The sequence below is a fragment of the Colius striatus genome, chromosome 10 (assembly GCF_028858725.1).
Source record: "Colius striatus isolate bColStr4 chromosome 10, bColStr4.1.hap1, whole genome shotgun sequence".
Lineage (NCBI taxonomy): Eukaryota > Metazoa > Chordata > Aves > Coliiformes > Coliidae > Colius > Colius striatus.
In genome coordinates, this window is record NC_084768.1 from 30216009 (window position 1) to 30239087 (window position 23079).

General features: G+C 41.7%; 1 protein-coding gene across 1 annotated transcript in view; it reads left to right on the plus strand.

Annotated features, from left to right (window-relative positions):
- Nucleotides 1-23079, plus strand: part of EIF2B3 (eukaryotic translation initiation factor 2B subunit gamma) — a 100191-nt gene that overhangs the window by 62380 nt on the left and 14732 nt on the right. Inside the window, exons 6-9 of the mRNA XM_062003961.1 lie at nt 6451-6578; nt 7187-7380; nt 11432-11509; nt 12198-12346. Coding sequence (XP_061859945.1) covers nt 6451-6578; nt 7187-7380; nt 11432-11509; nt 12198-12346 — 549 coding nt within the window. The remainder of the gene's footprint in view (nt 1-6450; nt 6579-7186; nt 7381-11431; nt 11510-12197; nt 12347-23079) is intronic.

Consider the following 23079-nt stretch of genomic DNA (forward strand, 5'->3'; position numbering starts at 1 on the left):
TGGATCTCTTCTGCTTTCCCTCCATGATCCAGAATGCAGGGATTTCAGTGGTGATTCTGCAGTTTTGGGAAGTCATTCATAAACTTGAGCCTGCAGAGCAAAGCTGTGTGGTTATACTGGCTTGCTCTGCTTTTGAAATACTGTCATGCATGCTTTTATGAAGGTTGGGAATAGGTGGCTGTCAGACTTGAAGGTTTCGGTTAGAAAAGAGTATGGAAAGCCAAATGAAGCACAAATGCAGTCATGTGGAATTACCTTATAGCAGAACATTTCTCAAAGTTTCCTTGCCTTCTCCATAGGCATTTAGCTCCAAAAATAATAAGAAACCCTGACAAATAAATAACTAATACAAAATTGAGGGGTGTGAGGAACATATTTACTCTTTTGTTTTTTGTGATAGAGTAGAACAAGACAAATAGGACGTAGCAATAAACAGCAGTTGTTTGATGCTGTGATGGGTGTTGCAGGTTATTGAATTGGGCACAAGTAATCTTCTGGTAGTTTATTGCTTTGCCTACTTACTTCAGAGTTTTCTATTATTGTACTTGGTCTTGGGTGCCCCAAACAAAAGCAAACAGATTATTGCAAGATACAAGGGCAAAACCAGGCTTCTGCAGGGATGTGGCACACCCTATAAATTTATCATTTGCTATTTTTTCCTTTTGTATATAGTCCTTCTCTGCTTTCTCCACATTCTTAGCATGTCTCAGAAATTCCAGCATTTTTAGCAGCGAAGCAGTGAGAAGAAGGGCAAAAGGCTTGTAATTGCTTTTTCCATTGTGCTTGTTAAAACCACATTGTGGGAAATGGACCCAAACACTGTCTTTTAAGTGGTGTTGAGTCTGAGGCAGGTGGTATTAACTCAGGACTGCATTAACTCTTTTCAAATCTCTTTCCTGTTTCCTTGAGGAAACATGCCTGGTGTATATATGTGGAAAGGGCTATTTGCCTGCCTCTTGCATTGACATTTTAATTTGGTCCATGATATAAATATCATTTCCCTAATCCCCCTTGCCCTGACCCTGTTTTGTCTTTTCTTCAAAGTGAGTTGACTTTTTTTTTTCCTGTAAGGAGGGGGGGAGGAGATGGGAATGGTGGCTGGCTGCTCTAGTTTGGAGCATTAAATGCTTGGGGAAAAAATCTCAGAGTAACTGTTGTTTCTTTCTTTGTATTCACATGGAAATTTTTAATCTCCATCAAAGGATCAGGAGAAAATAACTTTGAGATTCAACAAGAGAGCTCCCAGCTTACAGGGAGTTTTTAAATGTTATTTGGCTTTATCCTTTAAGCGATGAGAACCATGAACTATGTACCTACAGGGTTTAGAATTAACTTTTCTCTTTCTTCCAACACACCCTATTTTTTTTATATATATGCCTCCCTCCCTTTTTCTTACATCTTTATTGTTCTGCATAAACATGCACCTTCTTTTTGGCCAAAACTGTAAGTGCCTTAGGATTTGTTTAGTTGTATTTATGTATACATTTCTAACATTAATTACGATCACCAGTCTGAGATACAGCTTCATGTTCTCCTTTTGATGTGAAGAATCTCTGTTGAGGGCCATGGAGCTAAGATCAGAACCGAACTCACCATATGCTTGCATAGTTGTACAAGAGCTAACGTTAGCCTTTAAAAAAAAGAAGGCAAAAGCAGGTATTAAAGGGCTAATGATTTGCTTGCTTGTAGTGAGGAATCACAAACACTGTCTGCACCTGTAGATATAGCTGATTGTGCTAACAGTGACAGCAAGGGAGACCCCCTGCGATTAGCCCATGGAGAGTAACAGCAGATTTCACATGTGGGTGCTGACAGCAGTGGTAGATTTCATGCTTCATCACAGATTAATAAAACGGGGAGGATATTAAAATGCTAATACTGATTAATACCGTTTTATGGTGTTTAACATTAAACATGGAAAATGAAAATGAATGACAGCCGGTAAATGGAACTGACAGTTGTGTTCAGGGTGCCTGAAGCTGGTGAGAACTAGCTGCAAGGAAAGAAAAGCTGGGATGCTCCCATTCCTGCTGTGAGTCAAGCCAAACAGCACCTCCTTGTACCTAGACTTTTACAAGGTCACCTAAACTTAGACTTAAATAGACTCTTCTATTATTATAAAATATTTTATGAGACTTTTTTTTCCCTTTACCGGCGTTGGTGAGAACCATTATTTGCAGTGTCATCTGAAAGACCGTGTCTCCAGCAATATGTATGGCTAAGAACAGAAATTATCACCCATTGAAGCATAACTGTGAAATATGTATGGGTTTTTTAAATTGTAAGTGGTCAACATTTGTGGTCTTTTCCCCAAACTCTTCTCATGTTTCAGTTGGCTCCATTGTTCTTCATTTCTTGAGAAAGTTTCAGTAAGCTTTTTTGAGAGGTTTCAGTAATCTTCATCCCAGAGGCAGCTGCATTTCAGCAACAAGTAAAAGTTGGCCCTCTGTGGGCCATAATGTATGTAGTGTAACATGCATAGATATAGACTCAGTTTTGCCATATCACAGAGTGTTCTAACTTTATTTGTGGTTAAAACTCACTGAAATCTCATGCGTGGCTGCGTTTAAACGTGAAGCTTGAAGATCTAAGGGATTTGCACCTCGTGTTCTTCACATGTAGAATCTTCTAGTTTAGAGTGAACCTCATCTATGCCTTTGTTGTCCTGCAAAAACACCAGGAAGACTGGGAAGACATCATAGTGCACAGGCACCAGGGATCAAGGGATTCTCAAGGCATAATACCTAGGTCTCTCTGGTAATTATAGTACTCGGTAAGATTGCAGTTGTCTGACCACGACTCTATTTTTGAACCTTAATGTTTTGGGTTTAGATAAAATTAACCTTGAACATCCTAGGTTTGAAATGCCTAGGTCTGAGTCTACAATTTTCATTGCTCACTGCAAATGGCTGATATGTGCTCTGAGCTCTTAGGTACATTTAATATAGACTTTTCCAGAGGCTGCTTTTAAAAATTTTACCTTCTCTTGAGTTCCCAGCTGTTTCTTGCACATGCACCATGAATTTCAGCAGCCCCATTGCCTTCATTTCCCTTGAGTATGCACTGTCTCTTGCCAACATTCCCCTTTCTTGTGACCTGCTGTATGAATGGCAGATTCCATCCCAGAGTTATTCCTTCTTTTTACGTGCTTAAAATGTGACCAGTGTCAACATCTTTCAAAACTGCTGCCGTCTCCTGTTGTTCCCAGGGGACTGAAGCCATATAAGATGCTACAGGGATTATCCTCCCACTTCTCCTTCCTTTATAAGCAGCAGTCTTAACAGCACTCTCAGTCTTCAGGAGTTTAATTGAACACCTACTGCTTCCTGTCGAGGTGAAACCAGACAGATATAACTTTGAAAATCAAAGTTTTAGGGAATGAAATATCACAAAAAAGCTTCATCCCTGGGCTGGAATTTGTGAAAGTGTGTTTATTTTGGCGAATGTTTCTCAAAAGCAGGTTCGTTTTTGTCCCCTCTACCATCCAGACTTTGCTGTGAGGTGTCAGGTCATGGTTACTCCAAGTTAGCTTAGACTTGGATTTCTGCCAAACTTTTGTGCGCCCTCCTGTCCTTCCACCCCCACCTCCACTTGCTTTCTTCTGGTTATAGTAGATTTTGCCGTATGTTAGTCTCAGGGGACATTTCATTTTTACTTCTTGGTGCTAAAGAAAATAGCAAGCTTAGAAACCAACGGGATGCCAAGTTTTAAAACCTGAAGAGAACAAAAAAAGACTGCTTTCTTCAGCTTACACAGTGTTACACTTATTTCTTCTTAATATAGGCACGTGTAGCTCAGGATTTGACTGTAAGAGCTTTTAACACACTAGAGAAAAAACCTTTCTGGTTTGTTTTCTCCTGAATCTAGGTTACAGGCTAGTTGGTTCTTTCCAACTCCTGCTAATTTTTTCCTCTCTTGATGAAGGGCCTTCAGTCCTATCCTTCCTTTGATTTAAATTCCTTTCCTAGTCCCAGACAGATGTTTGGTTTCCCCTGCTGTTGACAGTCGGATAATATTCTCACGCTATCACTTCATATGTCCACTTGCAAGATCTGTCACAAAAAATTCACAAATTTTTGTCACTGAGTGCTTTACTGCATTTTTTTTAATACTTTCCAAAGGCAAATTCCTTTAATGTTGCATATAAATTGCTTAAACAGCAAGCAAAGGCAAACCTTCCTAGTTTTCCAGTAAGAAGCCTGTGTTTCTGAGCCACATCTTATGGATGACCTGGAGATTTACTCCACCTTTGCCGAAGGAATGTGGCTAGCACTTCAGAGAATTGCAGGAAAGCTTCAGGAGCTTGGCCAAGAAAGAGTAAACCATCAAAAAAACAGGCAGAACTTTGTCTTTCTCCCTCTTCCACTGCTTTCATTTCCTACCGTGTTGTGTTGTGTTGTCCTCTGCATCAGACTATTTAAGACTGCCAAATACTTGGATATTTTATAGGTAATATATCTTCTAAATGCCACGGCCAGCCTCTGAGGGAAACACAGGATTGTCGGTTTTGGATGGAGTATAAAACCCAAGCAGGAAATCATTGCTGAATGGCACAGCTGCAGGCAAACACTGTAAGGTAGTAAACTGCCCATCTGCAGAGCCACACGTGTGCCGGAGCGCGGGGCCAGGGCAGCCGTGGCAGAGCGCGCCTGTAACCGGTTAGCAGGGAGAATTCTGGTGATTAAAGAATGAAGTGGTTTGCTTCATTAGTTCGCAAAATACTGCTATCTGAAGGTGGTTGTAATCTTATTTTCAAGGAGAGACTGAAGGCTAGAGCTTTTCTATGTAATAAAAAAACATGACAGCAGAATTTGAGATCTGGGATGCGTTAGATCGTGCCACTGCAGGACAGAGGATGTCACACAACCTACAGTTGTGTGCAGCACTGACAGAAGAGTTTGTAAAGAAAAAGGAAAACTCTGTATTTGTTTGCAGAGGTGAACTGGCAATCACACCTGGGTCTTCCCAACAAAGATACAGGAAAGTCTGTTTTGGTCCTTAGGTCTGCTTCACTTTCATCAACCTGAACGGGTGCCTGCTGCTTGTTTGTTAAAGTTTCGGCCGTTTAAGATCCTCCTTTGCCAGAGATTTTGCCAACCAAAATGACTTTCGGGATACTCCTTCTAGTACTTTCCTTTTTTTAGTTTAACCTACAGTTAGTTCCTGGTTTTGCTGTCTTCCATTCTAAATAACTCCTCTTTCTTTGCAGGTTATCATTTGTTGAGTTCCTCTAGCCAAGCTCTCTGTGTTAGTTGCCTCAATCCTTCCTCTGAAGTTTAGCACTTCCTCGTATACATGCCAAGTTTGAGTTCGTTTTCCTCATGATTTTCCCAAGCGCTACTTTAAATAATCCACAAGTCATTAACTAAATACAGATTGTTAAAATAATGAAACAACAACAATAAAGCTTTTTTTAAGACGGCATCTCATTCACTGAAACTGTAAAAAATATTGATTTAGGGTTTTTTTCCCCCAGCTTATGGAAAAATAAAATTATCCTCTAATCATTAAAATTAAATTGCCAGGGTTATAATCCCATTGCACAGTAGACTTTCCACATTCATATTTATCTACGGGGGAGAAGATTTTTTTGATTCATTTTAATGTATAAATCAATGCAAGGGGAAACATAATCTAGTGATCGGATTCCTTGTTCAAGGCATAGGTGACTTGGGTTCCAGTCTCTGCTTTCTCACAAACTCCTCGTGTGATTTCTCTGCTTCCTAGTATTGGGCTGTCAAAATGAATCTAAAGTTGAAATCAGTACGCGGGGAAGATGGGTACATTCTTAGCTGAAGCCTTTGGAAGCTTTCTGTTCACGGATGAATTTTGTATCAGGGCACCTAAAGAGGATGAAACTCTTGGGACCTAAACTGGTTAAAATGTTCTGATTTCTCTTGGTTAAAAGACCTAGTCTTTAAAATGTTCTTGGTGTTTCATCTGAGCAGGAGGACACCATTAATATCTGTCATATATATTTTTCATTTAAAGTTCTGATATTGAGCATTTCCATATTTTTGCACAAAGAAAAGGATCTGATTTGATTTTTTTCCATCTTAGGCACTTTATTCTCTCCTTGTCAATTGATGCCATTTTTTAAACCACAGAAGGTGGATTTCACTTGTTGGCATTACAGTGTTGTACTTTCCACATTCCATCTGCACATAAGCATGAGTTGCAAGGTGATGCCACATTAAATTACAGGCATCTCTGTTAAAATATAAGGGAACTAGTTCTAAATATGAAGCTTTTTCCTTCTTTGTAATCTTCCTTTATATTTTAATGCATTAAGGCAGCATGTGACTAATGGACATTGTTTTAGTGCCATATGTCTTGGAGTACCTGCCATTTTGTGAACAATGTGCAAAGTGTCTCATAATGTTATGCAAACAAAATGAAGACACGTAAGTTCTGTTATTCAGGGACTTCATGTGTGCATCTTCTCCCCAGGACAATCACATCTCTCCGGAGTGAACTGATTCCACATCTGGTTAGGAGACAGTTCTCTTCTCCATCAGTTCAGCAAGGACTAGACAACAAAGAAGAGGACCAAAAGAAAAAAGAACAAGCATCTCTAGGTCAGTACAAGTATGAAAGATTTGATTAAAGTTTTAAAGCCCATGTGCTACAGCCAAATTATTAGGTACACAATTAGCCTGAAACGTTATGTTTTCTCTTGTGGATTCTTGTGGATTCCTTTTTTAAACAGCATTCTGCATTGCATAAATGTTTTAGTCCTCCCTCATCTTGGTGTAAATCAAATCAGCTAGGTGCTCTGTATTTTGTCTTCTGGGATACAGTATAGATGAATGCACTTTGGAAAATGTAAATTTAGGAGGGAGTTCCTAAAATTGTGTAGGGCAACAGACTAAGCCTTAAGCACCCTGCACTGGGAACTGGACAGGATCTCAGATCTCAGAATTTATTTTTAGCATTTCCGCTGTCTCCTTGTGTGACCCTGGGCAGAACATTGCATCTGTCCTGATCCCTTGATTCCCACCTGCAGAACAGAAATAAGCACTTACTCACTGCATGTGATAAAATCTGTTAATGATTGCTGAGTATCCAGCCATTCAGATGATGTGAGGCAAAGATTTCCCTTCACCAACAATATTTTAATAGTATTCCTCTTCAGAAAGTATTTCATTAAATCGTGTCTCACTTCATGCATGTGTGTGTTCTCCAGACATTTATAGTTTCATAAAAGAAGATAATAGCTTGCTGAAACCTGCTCCAGATAACTCTTGTTGGAATGATCACAGAGGAGATATGAATGAAACTCTCCACGAAGGAAAAGTGCGCTGCTACGTCCATATAATGAAAGAGGGACTGTGCTACCGAGTGAATAATCTGGGATTGTACATCGAAGCTAACAGACAGGTGAGAAAAACCCAGAGCTACCACGTGGGCAAACAGCAGTTGTTCATGGGACATTTTAGCCTCTGGGAGTGGCTCCCTGTGGTACAGCTGAGGAGTGTGTGGGAATTGAACCAGTGCCATGTTATCTAAGCACTTCACCCTCCTGGTTACTGGATAGGAACCTGAGGCCAGGAAACAGTTCTGTCACAGATTTACTCCATAGCTTTGATTTAACTAAGAAAACTCCCACCCCACACACTGTTCTGGTTTTTTGGGTTGGCAAGACCTGCAGCCAAAGAGCCAAAAAGTGTGGAAAGTAAGGCTGGAAGTAGCTTCGCTAGCTCATCTAATCAATGTGCCCCATGTCCTAAGGGCAGGATCAGTTCTGGCTGGACTCTTCCTAACAGGTGTTTTATCTAAGTGATAATGACAAAGATTTGCAGGAAGACTTAAACTACATTCAAATTGCTTAATGCTTTCCATTATGAAAGACTTATGAACAGGTTTGGCTGCAACAACACTCCAGGTAAACACAGAGGTGAAATGTTTTGATCTGTTGCAGCTTTCACTTTCACACTACTGAGAATTCATAAAATAAAAGATCACAGGGGAGGATTAGAGAACTCCTGTACTGGCTAATGAGCTGATGATTAAAAGCTTTTAATATGATTTTTTTAATTAATTATTTTCTTTTTGCTGCACTGGCTGATGTAATGTACAAGTTCTCACTTCACTCTGCTAGTCATGAGCTTTGTTACTAGCAGGAGTGGACAGTTTGCTCTAGTTTTGAAATAATAATAGGAAATGCTGTGGAGAAAGACTCAAGATTTCTGGAAATGGAGCTGGGAAAGCGATGAAGTTGCATTGTGACCCCTGGAAGTGCTCACTGCTTTGAGATTATTTCTTTGTAATAAAATGAATGGATGAATTTATGTAAATTAGAGTTTCAGGATGACAGAGTGAGTTCACACGTTAGAGCTTTTTCTCCTTGGTGTCTGTGGAGAGCAGAGAAGTAAAGTTATTTGGTTTGCAGTTAGGGACATGAGGAAGAGAGGAGGGAGACAGCACTGCTGTCAGAAGGGGAAAACTTTCCCTGAGAATATCAGGAACAACTGTGCCCAAAGGGTTAAGGGAGAACACCACTTGCTAGGGGAAGTGTTCATGTACATTTGGCAGCAGCCACTTCTGTAAAAAGTTATTGAGTTGAGCCAGTCAGACTCCATGTGGGCTTTTTTTTTGTGTGTGTTGGGTTTGTGTTTTTATTTTTTTTAAACTAAATATTCTACATTTTGGTCAGTTCAGGAAATGTGTTTGCTCCTGGGTGGTACATAGAATTAGTGTTTTGAAATCACATTGGGGCCTTCAACACTGGAAAGGATTTTCTTTGAATTTTTAACTTTTCCAGAATGGTAAAATTTTTAAGGAAAGTATGTGGAGGTAAAACATAAACTGAAGCTTAATGAGGGGCTGTGAGAAAAGAGTTCCTTTTTTCAGTGCCACTACGTTTTGTTTCACTTGCTAATCCTCATAAAAGATACGCATTTTATTTTATCAGCTTATTTTTTACCTGTTTTGTTGGTCTCTAAGGAATACTTTTGGTGTCTTGTTTGCTTTTATCTTGGTCTTCACAGACCAGATTCTGATTCCCTGGCTGCAAAGCCAGGGCATGTAACTTTGCTGTCCAAGAGGACAGCCTCACAGAGCAGTAGCAGTCCAGTCCAGTAGCCATGAGAAGGAATGGCATCCTAACCCGTTGCCCTTCTGGTGAGGAAACACTTTACTCACATCATTTCACTTCCAGCTGGGTTTCTGGATGCCTGCAGCCTGTGTGTGGGCAGGTGGGTTCAGGAGGGAGTTATCTTCAATAGCAGGAAATAGTTTCTTTGTAAGATGAATTAAATCCAAACACATCTTAAACCTTCCCTTGACCCAGGCACTCCCTCTGACTCCTGCCCCCTGTCTAACCTTCCTTTACCAGCTCAAGCATTTTGCTCTGAAGCTTTCTTGGGTCACCCCTCAGGCTGCACTACCCTTGACTGATTCTAATAAGGACTTTGCTCTGGCCAGTAAAATGCTTTATTTATTTCACCACACCACCTTTCCACTGAGGAGGGCAAAAGCCTTTCTTGACTTTTTTCCCTTCCCACAGTACAAAGTAGGAATCTTTCCAACCTGTGCTTTAGGTATGATTTGATGTGTATTCCTCTCTTGAATCTAGCTGTTGTGGCTGCCCAGCTCTGTGTTGGGAGAGGACAGCATGCCTTCACCAAGACAGCGTCATCCAGGCAGACTGGCTTAGTTTGTTGTTCTGGTAAGCTGGTGGTTTTCTGTCGTGCCTCCACCTTGGCCTGAAGGATCTAACCTACTTTTGGTTTTTTACAAAACAAAGAAAACACAAGTCTAGTGAGAAGGTCCATCTTCAAGATGTAAAGAGCTACAGATGTGGAAATGTCTGCTGGGGACAACAGGCAGCCTGAAATGATAGCTCAGAGATGTGAGCTCATCTGAGCTCATCTCACTCATCTGAATGACGCATCAGCTGTGAAAGTTCTTATCATACAAAACCCAGCACTATTTATCCATCTTTGCATGCTGGAAGGGAAACAGGCTGGTCATATTATGAATATCCAAACAATTTCCTGCAAGTATCATCTCATTTGAGATCTTGAGATATTTTTTTCTGATCTGATCCCAACTTTTTCAGATCTGTGGGATCTGCTTCTTGAGGTTCACTCCCTAGCCATCAGCTCTTGTTATCCAAGCTTTCTATGGCAGCTCCTTCACAGCAGCTTTGGAAATTACTGGCATCTGTCAGCCAAATTTAACAGAGCAATAAAGATCTGAAAGATAAGCTTTCCAAAGAGTTTTGTAGAAATAGGTGCCTGGGTAGAGAAAAGGGAGACTTTGAGTGCCACTTCCTCCCCTCAAGCAAACCTGATTACACATCACTGAGCTGAGGTTCAAGTGGAGCTCCCCGATGGACAGTCGGTGCAGGGATCCTGACTGCTCCACAGCAGCCCCAGCACACAGCACTCACCATTTGCCAAGACACAGACCTTTTAGCCCTCATGCAGCATTTTGCCACCTTCTGTATCTCCCTTGTTTCTTTGACTGCCATCTCTGTCCTACCAAGATGCATCGTACATTGCATCATTGCTGCAGGTAACTCTGTACAGCACCGTGTCTGTCCCAGCTCCCTGCAATCTCCATCTGTGCTGTCATCACCTCTTCTGTGGTGTGTGACCTTGGCCCTAGCCTGACGCCAGGAGATGCAGAGTGCCTCAGGCTACTCTTTCACCCAGAAAAGAAGGAATTGATGGACTGATATCCCATCCTCCTACAGCACTGGCTCACCTTTCTTTTCAGGAGCCAGTTCAGGGTTACTCTTCCTGGATTTGTTCTTGGCTACCTCATGGGCTGTGTCTCTGTTACCATTGCTGCTTTGTCTCCTTATCTAACACCTGCCTTCTCTCTATTGAGACCTTTTTCTTCTGCAGCTCTCTACCATCTGGAATAGCCACTTGATTCACTTTAGTTTCTTTCTCCTTAAACATCTGAAGTACTTTTTGTTGCCTGTACCTCAGCACGCTACACTGTTGAGCGGGCTGAGCATAGTCATCTTTTTATGCCAGTTTACTGGTTTGTATTTGATGTTACGTGCTTCCCTCTCGTGCATTACTGTGTGGTGTCAAACATGTTGAGCTGCACTGGAAATGGCAAGTTCTGGAAATGGCAAGGTAGTAATGTACAGGATGTCTCTATGTTCAACTGGAGCCAGCCTACTTGCTGCTGCAGATCCACTGATTCTCCCCAGGTGGGAAGCTGAGTTGAGAGGAGACATGGCAATGCACTTCAGTGGAACAGTACCTATCTTCTTTACAACAGGGGAAGATGATACATCACACATAGGTGGTTGCAGATTTAAAATGCAGGAACCTATGATTTTCTTTAAGTTAAAATGTTTATGGTAGATGCACAGTGCAAGAGAAACCAAAGCCATCTTTAAGCTGTTTAAGTAACATATGGATACAACAGTGTCATGTTAACTTGTAATGTGGGGTTTTCCATCCAGGTTCCCAAGCTATTGTTTCATCTGGGTCTGGAAGAGCCACTGGTTCATGGATCTGCACAGATCACTGACAAAGGCATGGTAAGTGTTCCATTTTCCCACCTCTGCTCTTCCAATACAGTCTGCATGCCCTCTGCTTCAAGACTGCTTCCTAAAATTCAATCGCACTGTTGGAAGCGTAGCTGAGTTCCAAAGTGTGGAATTGCAGTGTAGCTGATACAGCCCAGAGTCTCCTCAGAGGCTCACACATGGGTTCTTGCGTTTCAGTCTCTGTCTCTAAAAATGTTTGGTAAAAATTCTGTCTTATTGCCAAGTGAGACACTGCAGTCTCTTGTTCCATAATGGCAGTCCATGGTAGTTGAGCAGCTTGTCCCCGAAAGGACACCAAACTAAGAAGAGATCCTTATTTTACCTCTGCTTCTTGATAAAACATTTTGGTTGAATACCAGTTTCAAGCCTACTTTTAACACATCTCACTGGGCAAACCTTAGTGAAACCAGTGAATGCCAGCAGGACTATTCTTACCTGGTGACACCTACAGAGCCAGACCAGCTAATTGGGTTTCACCGAGCTAATGGACCTTGAGAAGATTGTCCAACTATCAGCTTATGGGATGGGCTCCAGATTTCTAGGTCTCTCTTCTTCCAAGGATCCCCAAGGGTAGAGCAAACTACCTTTTGTTGATGAGTGTTTGAGACATGCTGTTTGGAAGAGGTCTATGGAGAGCACATACCGGAGAGCTCCAGATTTCCATTCATTTCTTGCCTAGGTTGGGTCAGACAGCATCATTGGATCATCCACACAAGTCGGGGAGAAGACATCCATTAAACGCTCCATCGTCGGCAGCATGTGTACCATAAAAGACAAAGTTAAGATCACAAACTGCATCATCATGAATTCTGTTACAATCGAAGAAGGGTATGTTGCCTCTTTGTATCTTGGTCCTCTGTATTTTCAGTTTCTTTTTCTAGGTAGATTCTGAGTAATTTTTGTCCTCTAAGCAATCCTCAGACAACAGTTGATACCAGGGAGGTGTGTTTCTAAAGACCAAGTCAGAAGTAAGTCTATAAATAAGCTACAAGCTCACAAATGAAATGAATTAATGACAGGGCTGCATTCTTAGAACTTAAATTTATTCTTTTTAGAGGAGATCGCCTCATTTTCAGAATGTGTAAGTGAGTTTAGTGCGTGTGTGAGTCTGTATGAGCTTGTGTGTCATCCTTCCAAGTGTTGTTTTAGTGGCTGGGTGTATGAGTACACCTAAAACATTTGAGGTACAATACATATTTTAAAGTGGTACACTTACCAACTAGAAACCTTCTTAGCATCTTTGAACATTACAAGCTTCACTTAAAATGTCATTTTCTTTGGCTCTGTTTTGCCCTGTTGCAGCTTTATTTTACCGTTGTGTATGCTGAGTAATAGAATAAATGATTAAACCTCTCAAAGAGAAAATCTGCCAGTTAGTAGAGGTTTCCCATGCATTAAAGACACTAACTAAATAGGTAGCCTTGAGCTGTACATTTCCAAATGTGGGAAAAGTGGCCTATCTGTAATTGTTGACGTCTGCATGCCCCCATCTTTCCATACATGCTGGCTTCCTGTGGATGTCAGTGGAGAGGAAACTGCTGATTGAGTCTGTGCAGGCCTGTATAAATTCCCTGCTCCTTCATGGCTTGAGGTTTGCTTAGAGCCTCAGGAAAAAGGCCAAACTCTTAAAAAATGCCAAGTTGGCTCTGAAAGCTACATATCTGAAACACAAAAAACCCCAAAGGATGTGGGGTCTATGGAGGATACTACTGTTACATAACTAAATTGCAGGTAAGTATGGTACCTTACTGCCAAGTGTTTGTCTTTAATAGAAATCCACAGTAATTTCAAGCACATCATAAATCAGAATTCCATCGAGTACAGAAAATAGCTGGTTTCCAGTGCAGTTGCAAATGGATCCAGTATGGCTGTATCACAAGCACTGTTGTCAGAAGTAGTACCAGAACCTCTCTCGTTTGATCGCGAGACCCTCTGTCATTTTGATTAACGACTTGATGCCACGGTCATAATGGTTTGGTTTTGTATAGGAGATGAGCAGCTCTACCACTAAATCACAGAGGTAGCTAAGTGTGTAAATCAAACCAGCTTGTGTTTGTGTGCACTGGTACACAGTAGTATTCTCTCCTAAATCAGACTCAGAGTCGTTATCTTAAGCATTCCATAAAATTCCACAAGCATCATAAAGATGAGGATATAGTATTTTTTTATGAGGGATAAACTAACTTTTGGGGTGAGATTTTTGTGACTTCCTGGATGATGTCATCCCTAGTCTCTCTCAGGGAAAACAATGCAGCCACCATTGAGGGAAAAAGCCTTGTCCCAGGGGTTTACCCCATTTAGCTTGCTCTATGGTTACTGCACACTGATGCACTGAAGTCAAACTTGCAATTATTCCTCTCCAGACAGAATTAACGCTGTAGACCTTGAAGCTTTATTTCAAAGCATACCATAATTCATATAGATCTGCACAGAGTCTGAGCTGATAAAGTATTTCTTTCTGCATCATGGTAATTCTTAAGATTAGAGAGGTATGAAATCATGCATACACAGGTAGTGAGATACAGAAATATTCTAGCTGCTGAGTGTTGTTGAAAGAAGTCTTGCTTGCAACTTAGTGAAGAACTTCTTTGTGTTTTTGACCCTCTGTCATGGCTTTGATTAGATCTGATAGCTCTAATGATTCTTACATGTGTTCATGGATCCATTTGCAGCAGGTGGGTAAATTATATGTGGTTTTGCTTTAAACTGCCTTCAATGGACAACTTCTCATTTCAAACATCTCTTGTCCCAAGTGTCTCTAAAATAACTCAGACTTTATCTAATCACCAACTCAGAAAATGTCTTGGACTGTAATTAGAAAGTCAGTATCTGCTGGCTGATGTGGGTCAAAATGAGCATAAGAAAGTGCCTTAACAAATCTAATTCATTTTTATTGTGTAGCAGATGTCTGACAATTAGACAATTTTAACATCATCTAAGGTATTGTGCATTAGAAACTTCTGGAATTGCACTGAGAAGTGGATAAAAACATTTAAAGAATATACATTTTAATGCTGACATGATCAGCTCCACCAAACTAACGGACTATTCTGTTAGTGCCCTAGTCAAACGTGAGCGGTGACTGAAGGCTGGTCATAGAGTCATAGAATGGTAGGGGTTGGAAGGGACCTTTAGAGATCATCTAGTCCAAACCCCTGCAAAAGCAGGTTCACCTAGATCAGGTCTCAAGCAGCGGACACAGCAGTGTTCATTGCAGTTACACCAACCTGAAGCAGTAGGCTGAGAAGATTCTGTAGGGGACACATTTTGGAAAAGACAAAGCTATTTCGTTAACCCAGTGAAGAAAGAAAGTATGGGTAAATCAATTCTGAAAGTCACGAGACTGGAAACAACAAAATGCAACTATTTCCCCACATTCTGAGTTCATTTATCAAGAGCTGTGCTTATACATGGCACTGCCTTGGTATTTCCTTTACCACTTGGGTTGAAGCTTACTTTTTCCCCCTACCTCTGCTGCAGAAAGTGATCAGCAGCTTTACTATGTCAAGATAGGGGAAAAAAACAGATTAACAACAAAAAAGAAACAAACAAAAAAAATAGATGAAAACATTTCTCTCTTGCTAGTTTTCCTGTAGTGTGATTTGAGGATCCGATGCCATGGTTCCTGTGGCTTCAAGATTGACAAATTACATCTCCAAACCAGAGAAAGATTTTCAATAGCCTCAGCACATTTGATACAAACTTCTGAAATGGATAAAGAGGTTCTTCCTGGGCAGATGAGAACACCACAAGGTGCTTAGAACAAAACTAGGTTCCTGTTGTTAGACTGTGGTTGGCTTATTATTGGAGAAACAGAGGTTATTACCCAGATGATGATGACCTTCCCAACTGAACGCATCAAGGAACTGGACTTAACTTGGACAGTACCATTGCATGCTGTTTGCAAATCATGAGCTGCTCTGCAGCGATGGCTGATGTGTTTGTTGCTCTGGAAGACCCAGTAGCAGGGCTTTTTTTTTTCTCCTTGTGTGTAGAGCTTCTGTTACGTTATATATGTCTCCTGTGAAGTGATTTGAGTAGATATGAATCCCCCTTTAGAAGAGATTACAGGGGATTAAAGAAGTTAGTAACACAGGCAAAATAATTGGTAGTCCTTTCTTAATGTGTGTCCTGCTGTGCAGCTAATTCTTCCATCAATGAGACAATAAAATAGCGAAGATTACATATGTGCTGAGTGATGGACATACTTGACCAAGCTGGGAGGGATGTAATTTATACAACAGTGCAAGTGCTGAGAGATGCTGACTGGCCAGGTGACAGGCTGCAGTGGGGAAACAGTTCTTGTTTCTTTCTGAATGACTCCCCAGAGCTCAGTGACAAATGACTGCACTGAGTTACATAGTTGGAGAAAATTTATTAATCGAGCTGAATTATAGATCACTTGAAAACTTTGTACATCAGAATGCTCCTGCAGTAGCTGTAGATGTCCCCAGTCTCTGTGGTAGCTTGGGGCTGCCCCTCCAGTTTGCGCTGTTTGCATTAGAGGTGGTGCAGCAAAACAGGATCCCTGGATTCCTCTGGCTTTGGTGTAGCAGCCCTCTTGTTATAGCTTACTTGCAAAGGAGCAATCTGTAACACTGGCAGACTGACTGAAACAACAAGACAAAAGGTCATGGTTTTAAACTAAAAGATCTAGATATAAGGAAGAAATTCCTTAGAGTGGTGAAACACTGGAACAGGTTTCCCAGAGAGGTGGTAGATGCACCATCCCTACAAACTTTCAAGGTCAGGTTGGACAGGGCTGTGAGCAGCATAATCTAGTTGAAGATGTCCCTGTTCATGGCAAGGGGTTCGATTAGATGACTTTTGAAGGTCCCTTCCAACCCGAATTATGCTCTGATACTATCATTCTAACTCCACCCTGATCTCTCCATAGAACAGAAACAGAATTAAGTTTCAGGTTCCTGTTTTGGTCTTTTTTTTATTGGCACTTGATAGTGGGTTTGTTGGGGCTGGTTTTTTACAAACAGTGGCTTTGTTTTTGCCAGTCTTATAGTTCTACTTTGTTAGCATCTGGCAACAGGAACATCTAATTGCTGTGGTCATACAGGACCTTGTGCTGCAGTGCTCTGAGCATTGAGAAAAATATTAACAGGAAAAGCCATGTTCAATCCTTTATTCCATTCCTGCAGATAAAGATTTCGAAATCTCTTCTTTGTTAGTAAAACTGTCTCAGTGTATATACTTACTGAAAAGAGCGTGGCCATTTTGTCATGTGCACAGTATATCCTTCTTCCTTGGTCATGAAAATTAACAGTTCCCTGGGAAACATTGAAGAGATGAGACTATAGGAGGGGAAAAAAACCCTTGGACTACTTAGATGGCAGTTAAGGAGGCAAGCATGAAAAGCTCAGATAAATATTGAGTCCACAGTAATCCATGCTTTGAAACAGTTTTGTTGACATGCTGGTGGTCAGTACCACAGGGACTCTGTGGCAGGTTTCATCTCTGAAAGGAAATATTTTGCTGCTTTTCTTTTTTCAAGGAAATACAAGAAAGCATTCTGCTTCAAATGATGTTTTCATGGAAATCTTAAATAGGCTGCTGTGATTGGGGGTGACAGCAAGATGCAAATAGCCCAAGATTTATCTTCAATAGCTAGGAAGTACCAGATCTTCACAGAGTAACCCAAGGAAGCTCTTGCCTATAATCTTATCAGAAAAACTGCTAATTGAGAATCATAGTTTTTGGACAATGGAAAATGAAATGTCTGGTCATCTGCATGGCACAGGCTAGAGAATTTAGGTCCTACCTGCTGAGTTGAACTCAGCAGTTGTTGACTTCTAAAGATGACAATCTTTATTTGGAAGTCTATAACAATTCAAGGTCTGTTGACGTCCTCAGGAAGCTGTTCCTATGTCAATTTTAGTCTCCCTGTTTCTTTATGTAGTGTGTAGAGACACATGTCTGTTCTGAGTGTTTTACAGTCTGTGGTCAAAGATGCTTTGTGTGGCACAGGAGTTTATCAGCACGGGTATAATTTGGGGCATGTAGAATCACAAGCTCTGAAGGGCAGGTACTGCCTTCCTCTGGTATTTACGTTGCTGACATTTAACAGTTCTCTGGTTGGGACTCTGCAAGGTTCTCCCTTCAATTGTACAACAGTGCCTTTGTCCTGGTGTCTGTCATGTGGTTCACAGAATCTTACGGGTTGGAAGGGACCACGAAAGATCATCTAGTCCAACGTGATGTTTCAAAAGATTCCTTACCATTGAACTCCTCAAGCTGTATCCCAAATTGGGAATAGCAGTGGGAGAAGGAGAGGATTCCAGAAAGGAGTTTGCAGCAGACAATTGCATATGCAGTGGGCAGTCTTGGTTCAGGAACTGTAAGACTGAGATTACAGATACGACTGAGACTAGTTATCATGAGTGTGTGTGTGTGTGTGTGTGTATGCATGGGCAGAAAACATTGAACAATAACATTGTCTCCTTATTGTGTTTGTAAAGCTTACAGCATATTATTGGAACTAGATAAAACATAATACCCAAAAAGAACTGCTGAAACTTCCCCATATGTCACATTACTAAGGTTACCTTTTGGAAAGGGAAGGGGTTAAAAAGGTAAGCAGATATGTTTTGGATCAAGCTGCTCGTGATGGCTGCAAATTGCAGAGTGTTGCAGCATCGGGGAACTTGGAATGCACAGGAGGTGACACTGAATGCTGTGGGTTCCAAAAAGCACAGGGAGGTGATGTGACTATTGAGGAGAGAGGGAAGGCTGGACAAGTCCCATGGGGAGATGTGGTAAACCTGGAGGAGTTCTAACTCCCTGGGCAGGAAGAATAGGCTGGGTTAGAAAGGACAAAAGTACCCAGATTTGTGGAGGAAGGACTGGCACAAAAAATGCTATGTCAGCCAAAACTGGCGAAGACAGTAAGTTGGATTTTGTTAAAGGTGTTCTGGCTACCTGTGTGAAAGTAAATGGCACAGATGCTGTAATGATACCAGTGAGGGAACTGGAAAGAGACCACATGTGACTGGTTAAAGGCTACTCTGGTTTACCACATGTCTCCAATTTATTGCTGCTTTCTATGAGAAAACGTACAAAGGAAGAAAACAACAAGCAAGCTGAGCTGGATTGACTACTAACTGCAGATTGATTGTGAAGTTTATTGGTTGTTTCCTCAATAGTGCCAAATCAGCACCTGATGTAGAAACAGTCAGCAGTTTGAAGAAAGTTCTAATTAAAACCAGGATGGAATTGAGCATTTATAGGGGTTCAGCACATAAGTAGTCTTTTTTTCCCCCTTGGATAATGGGGGAATGTTGCTGAGGCAACATTTGCTGAAATTGTAAAACCCATTTTACAGCACATTCCCTCATAAGAAGAAAAGAAGAGTTGAAGTTGTTTCCAGCACCATATCTTGCAAAGCTGGAAAGAAAGATTTGCTTATGATAGCATTCCCAAACATTTTGTGTCTTCAACCATTTTTTCAGGTGGCTGTTGCCTTCTGGACACTTTGTCTCACACCACTGATTGCTTCCCTGGAGGAAGGAAGAGTTTAGAATAGATATGACAGGAAGCAAATGAAAAGTGAGAACTTGATTCAGAAAAAGCACAGGCCCAGCTAAGTGTATATATGGGTAAAATATATCATAGATATGGATGAATATGAACGTGTGAAGTAAGCTAGGTATAGTCCTTACCTGCAAAAAGAGTTCTTATTGCTCTTTATTGTATAGCAATTATGTTCTGTCCTTCTGTCACAGCCCTTGGTTTTAAAGTCTGTACCTTTTTGGTCAGGAACCACAGTTTTCATTCTAGTGTTTAATTCATTGCACATGTTGTATAAGATACTGAATAGAGGCAACCTCTGGCTGGCAGAGTTTGCTTTGAGAGAGATGAATTGAAGAAGAGAGAGCAAACTAGGAAACCGGTGAGCAGGAAGCAGTTGAGCTACTGCAGGGCTAGTTTTTAGTTACTTTCAACTGAAGTCAAATCCTACTGTATCTAATGTATTTAGGATATTTCTCATATAGTACCTGTTGTCTTGTGAATGTCTGAACCATTATTACTAGCAGCTCCTCAAAAAAAAAAAAGAGAAGGTTTTCTTCTGGCTAGCTTCCTGGTACATCAATCTGTCTTAAATAAATCACCTGTTCTTTAATCTCAGATACAGATGTTTTCCTGATAGTGCAGGGAACTCTTCCCAATTTTCCACATATCTTGTACATCAAAAGTTGGACTTAAAGCACAAATCAGCTCTGGCATTTTGCAACATCTCCTCTCATTCTGCTGATCTGCCTCTCCAAGTGGCCAGGGTTATGTCTGGCTTCAGAGCTGTAAGTAAGCTTTAGCCTCCTGCTAGCCACATGGGTCTAATCAAAGAGCACAGAGGTTTTTTTCACAAGCAACTGATTGCCTTTGGGTTTTGGTGAGAAACTGGTGTGGGGATCTCTTGAAAATATTTCTCAACCTGTGTATGGAAAAGGAAAAAAAGTACCACATTGTGCCAGAATCCTGCCTCTAAGTTCCTAAGGGGACTGTGGGGTTGAATAAGTTCAGCTTGGCTCTAAGAAGCCAGGCTCAGTTTGTAACATTGAAAAAACTCTTTTCCTCATCATCCTAGCCCCTATGATATGGAAGCTGATTTAACCACTTGTGTCCTATGGAGGGCTACAGGTATGGAAAAAGCCCAGAGAAAGTGTGTGCCAGTTACCCTGCTCATTCTCACTGTGCCAGTGAGAAAGTAAAGCAAATCCAGAGATGGGGGTGAACATTTTCTGCTTTGTTACCTTCACATAGCCATCGATAGCTTTCCCCAGGTGTCAGCTAAGTGCCTGTAAAATCATGCAGGGCACGGCCCTCCCACTCTGCAAGAGAGAATCCAGAGGGAGGTCAGTTTTCCTGCGTGTGGGGTTTCCTGATATAAACCCCCTTGCAGCGTGCTTTCGCTGAAGTGTGCAAAACCCAGCTCGCAGCTACATAAAAGGCCACCAATTTGTTTGTTCCAAGATCAGATGGGTTTAACTGAAGTTTCAGAGGTGAGGCACAACCTTCCAGGCAACCTCCCCCAGCAGCCTAAGTTTCACTTAATAAAACACATTAAGGTAGGTTTGAGGCAATCCTTTAAGGTCAGTTGAACTTTCACTGGAAAATACGAGTGCTGGCAAGTATACGCAATATGTAATGCAAAATGTTTAGGGTGTGGGGAAGAAGTGTAAAGGAGCCATACCACAGCGATGAGCTTGGCTAGAAAAGAGACATGAAACAAGTTTCTTAGCGAAAACACCCTCGGAGACGGGTGAAGAATTTAGAGGGGTTGGTAAAATGATTTTGTTACCCCCAAGGGGAAAAACGGGAGATCAAAGCCCAAATTCACTTAAGAATGCTCGCTTTGAAATGTATCTATAAATTATAGCATGTACTGCTGGCATCTATTGTAGTCTTTGGTATTTACTTGAGTGCATAGCGTGAGATTCACAGTGCCCTGAGTTTGCCTGTCAGTGTGTAAAAGCGTGTTGGTGTCAAAAAGTATTGGTGCGTAAAACTTGTCGGTGAAGGCGACATTTTGGGTTCCCAACTTGCCTCGTAGTGTTTTTGCCTCTTCCTTGTTTTCCCATGTGCCTCTCCTCTGTGTTCATGTGTCCTGGACCCTAGCTCACTAGCTAACGGGGGATTCCTCGAGGGTTTGTTGGTAGGGTTTAGAGCTCTGCCTGCCTCCTTGCCACCTCGCGGTGTTATTAAGGTGCCTGTTGTGGCTGTTATCTTCTTGGTCGGGGCAGAATGGGATGTTGCTCCCAGGGGAATCCACAGCTGTTACCCCTCAGTCAGCAAAGTAGCTGCCGAGGCACGTCACCCTTTGCTTTTAACTCCTGAATCAGTCTCTCTGTTTTGTAGCTCATCTGGAAGAGCAAGAGACCCGACCTATTGGCACAGCAGAGCCAGTACCAAAGGGCTGTCCTAAGCTTTCTCCTCCAGGCTCTTTCTTCCTCGTGAGTGTACGGTTTTAAGCGTTGCATTTTAGACACCTCATTTGCTTTGCTGCCCAACAGCAGATTACGTTGGGGTTTTGGCACAATTGGATTAAACTAGCAGACCTGGATAACTTCCATTGGCATTTCAGGAGATTTGCTGTAAGGCAAACCTGTGACATTCATACCTTCCTAAGCTTGCACAACCAGGGCGAGAGCTGCAGTTGAGGTCTTGACCTCAGTTACTTAAGCTCCTTTCTCCCAGGAGCGTTCATCACTTTAATCACAGAGTCCTAAATAATCAGTGGGTAGCCTGTAATTAGGGGGTTGTGTCTCGGACTCCCGCAGCCCGCTCCCGGTGTGCTGAGCGCTGCGGATTTTGATTTCCCGTTCCCCCAAAGGATGTTTGATCTCAGATTTACACTTCAGAAAATTAAGAAGGGTACAGCACCCTGGCAGTCTTCCTGCTTTCAGTGGTAGGTGCCTCGCTTCTCCTAAGTATCGCAGTGCTGCAGCGATCGACACACTTGATTTAAGAGTTTGATTTATAGACTGATACTCAGGCTGAAAGTCAGCAGTTCCAGGGCTGCATAAATCAGCCTGTCTCTGGGACTAATACTTCCTTATTTGTAATTTCGACAGGAGATGGAATTCTTTCTCAATTCTTTACATTTCTTTCAGATGTAATCGACCACCCTGTCCTTTGGTTTAAAGCTATGTGACTTTGCCACAAGTAGAGGGAGGGGAAAGTAAGCCGAGTCCAGGAATTGCTGTGCTATAAAAGCTCCATATTGTATGCTCTTGGACTTTGCTTTCTCCCAGCTTCCTTCAAGCCCACACAAGAGATGGACTTGAGGTTTTTTTGGCTTTCTTCCCCTCCCCCCTCCCTCCATACATAGGCTGACCTTTTAGAAAAATAAATAAAAGATAAAGAAGGACCTGGAATGTTGCAGAATGTGTGTACATTTTGCTCTCTGTTGTTTTCTGCTGGGATTAGTTGTTTACAATGGGGGAGAGAGGGAGGGCAGAGGAAGGGAGGTCTGTGGCCTTAACTGAAATTAGTGGCATTTCAGAGTGATCTTGTTAGGTGGTCTGCAGTTTAAAGACCTAAATCCTTGTAATCCCCCCATGCCTCCTTGGCCACTACTCCTTTTGCTCTTGTTCTCTCACTTTCAAGGCAAAAAAAAACCCACCCCAAAGTCAGCCTCTCTGTCTCTCGGATACAGGCGCGTAACACACACACGCGTGCACGGGCACAGACCTACACGCACACTCTCTCTCACATGCTTCCATCCTCATGTTGTACCTGTAGAACAAATTAATGTCTTAGCTGCATCTGTTCCCACTACAGGACCGGGCTTGTAAAATGCTCTCTCTAGAATGCAGACGCACACTGACTATTTGTATTTATTTTCTGCAAAACGCCCAGCTGCCAGACGTTGGGTTTGCGATTACACCTACAACAAATTCAGATTGAAATTTCAGCCATAAATCAAATGCCCCAAATTAGTTCCTCTTGTAGGTTTGAACATGCTCTTTGGATTTTAAGGTCAGAAGATATCCGTTTTCACCGTGCTGAAAAGTTTAAAAATATACTAAGATTTTGGGGGGTGGGAGGGGGGA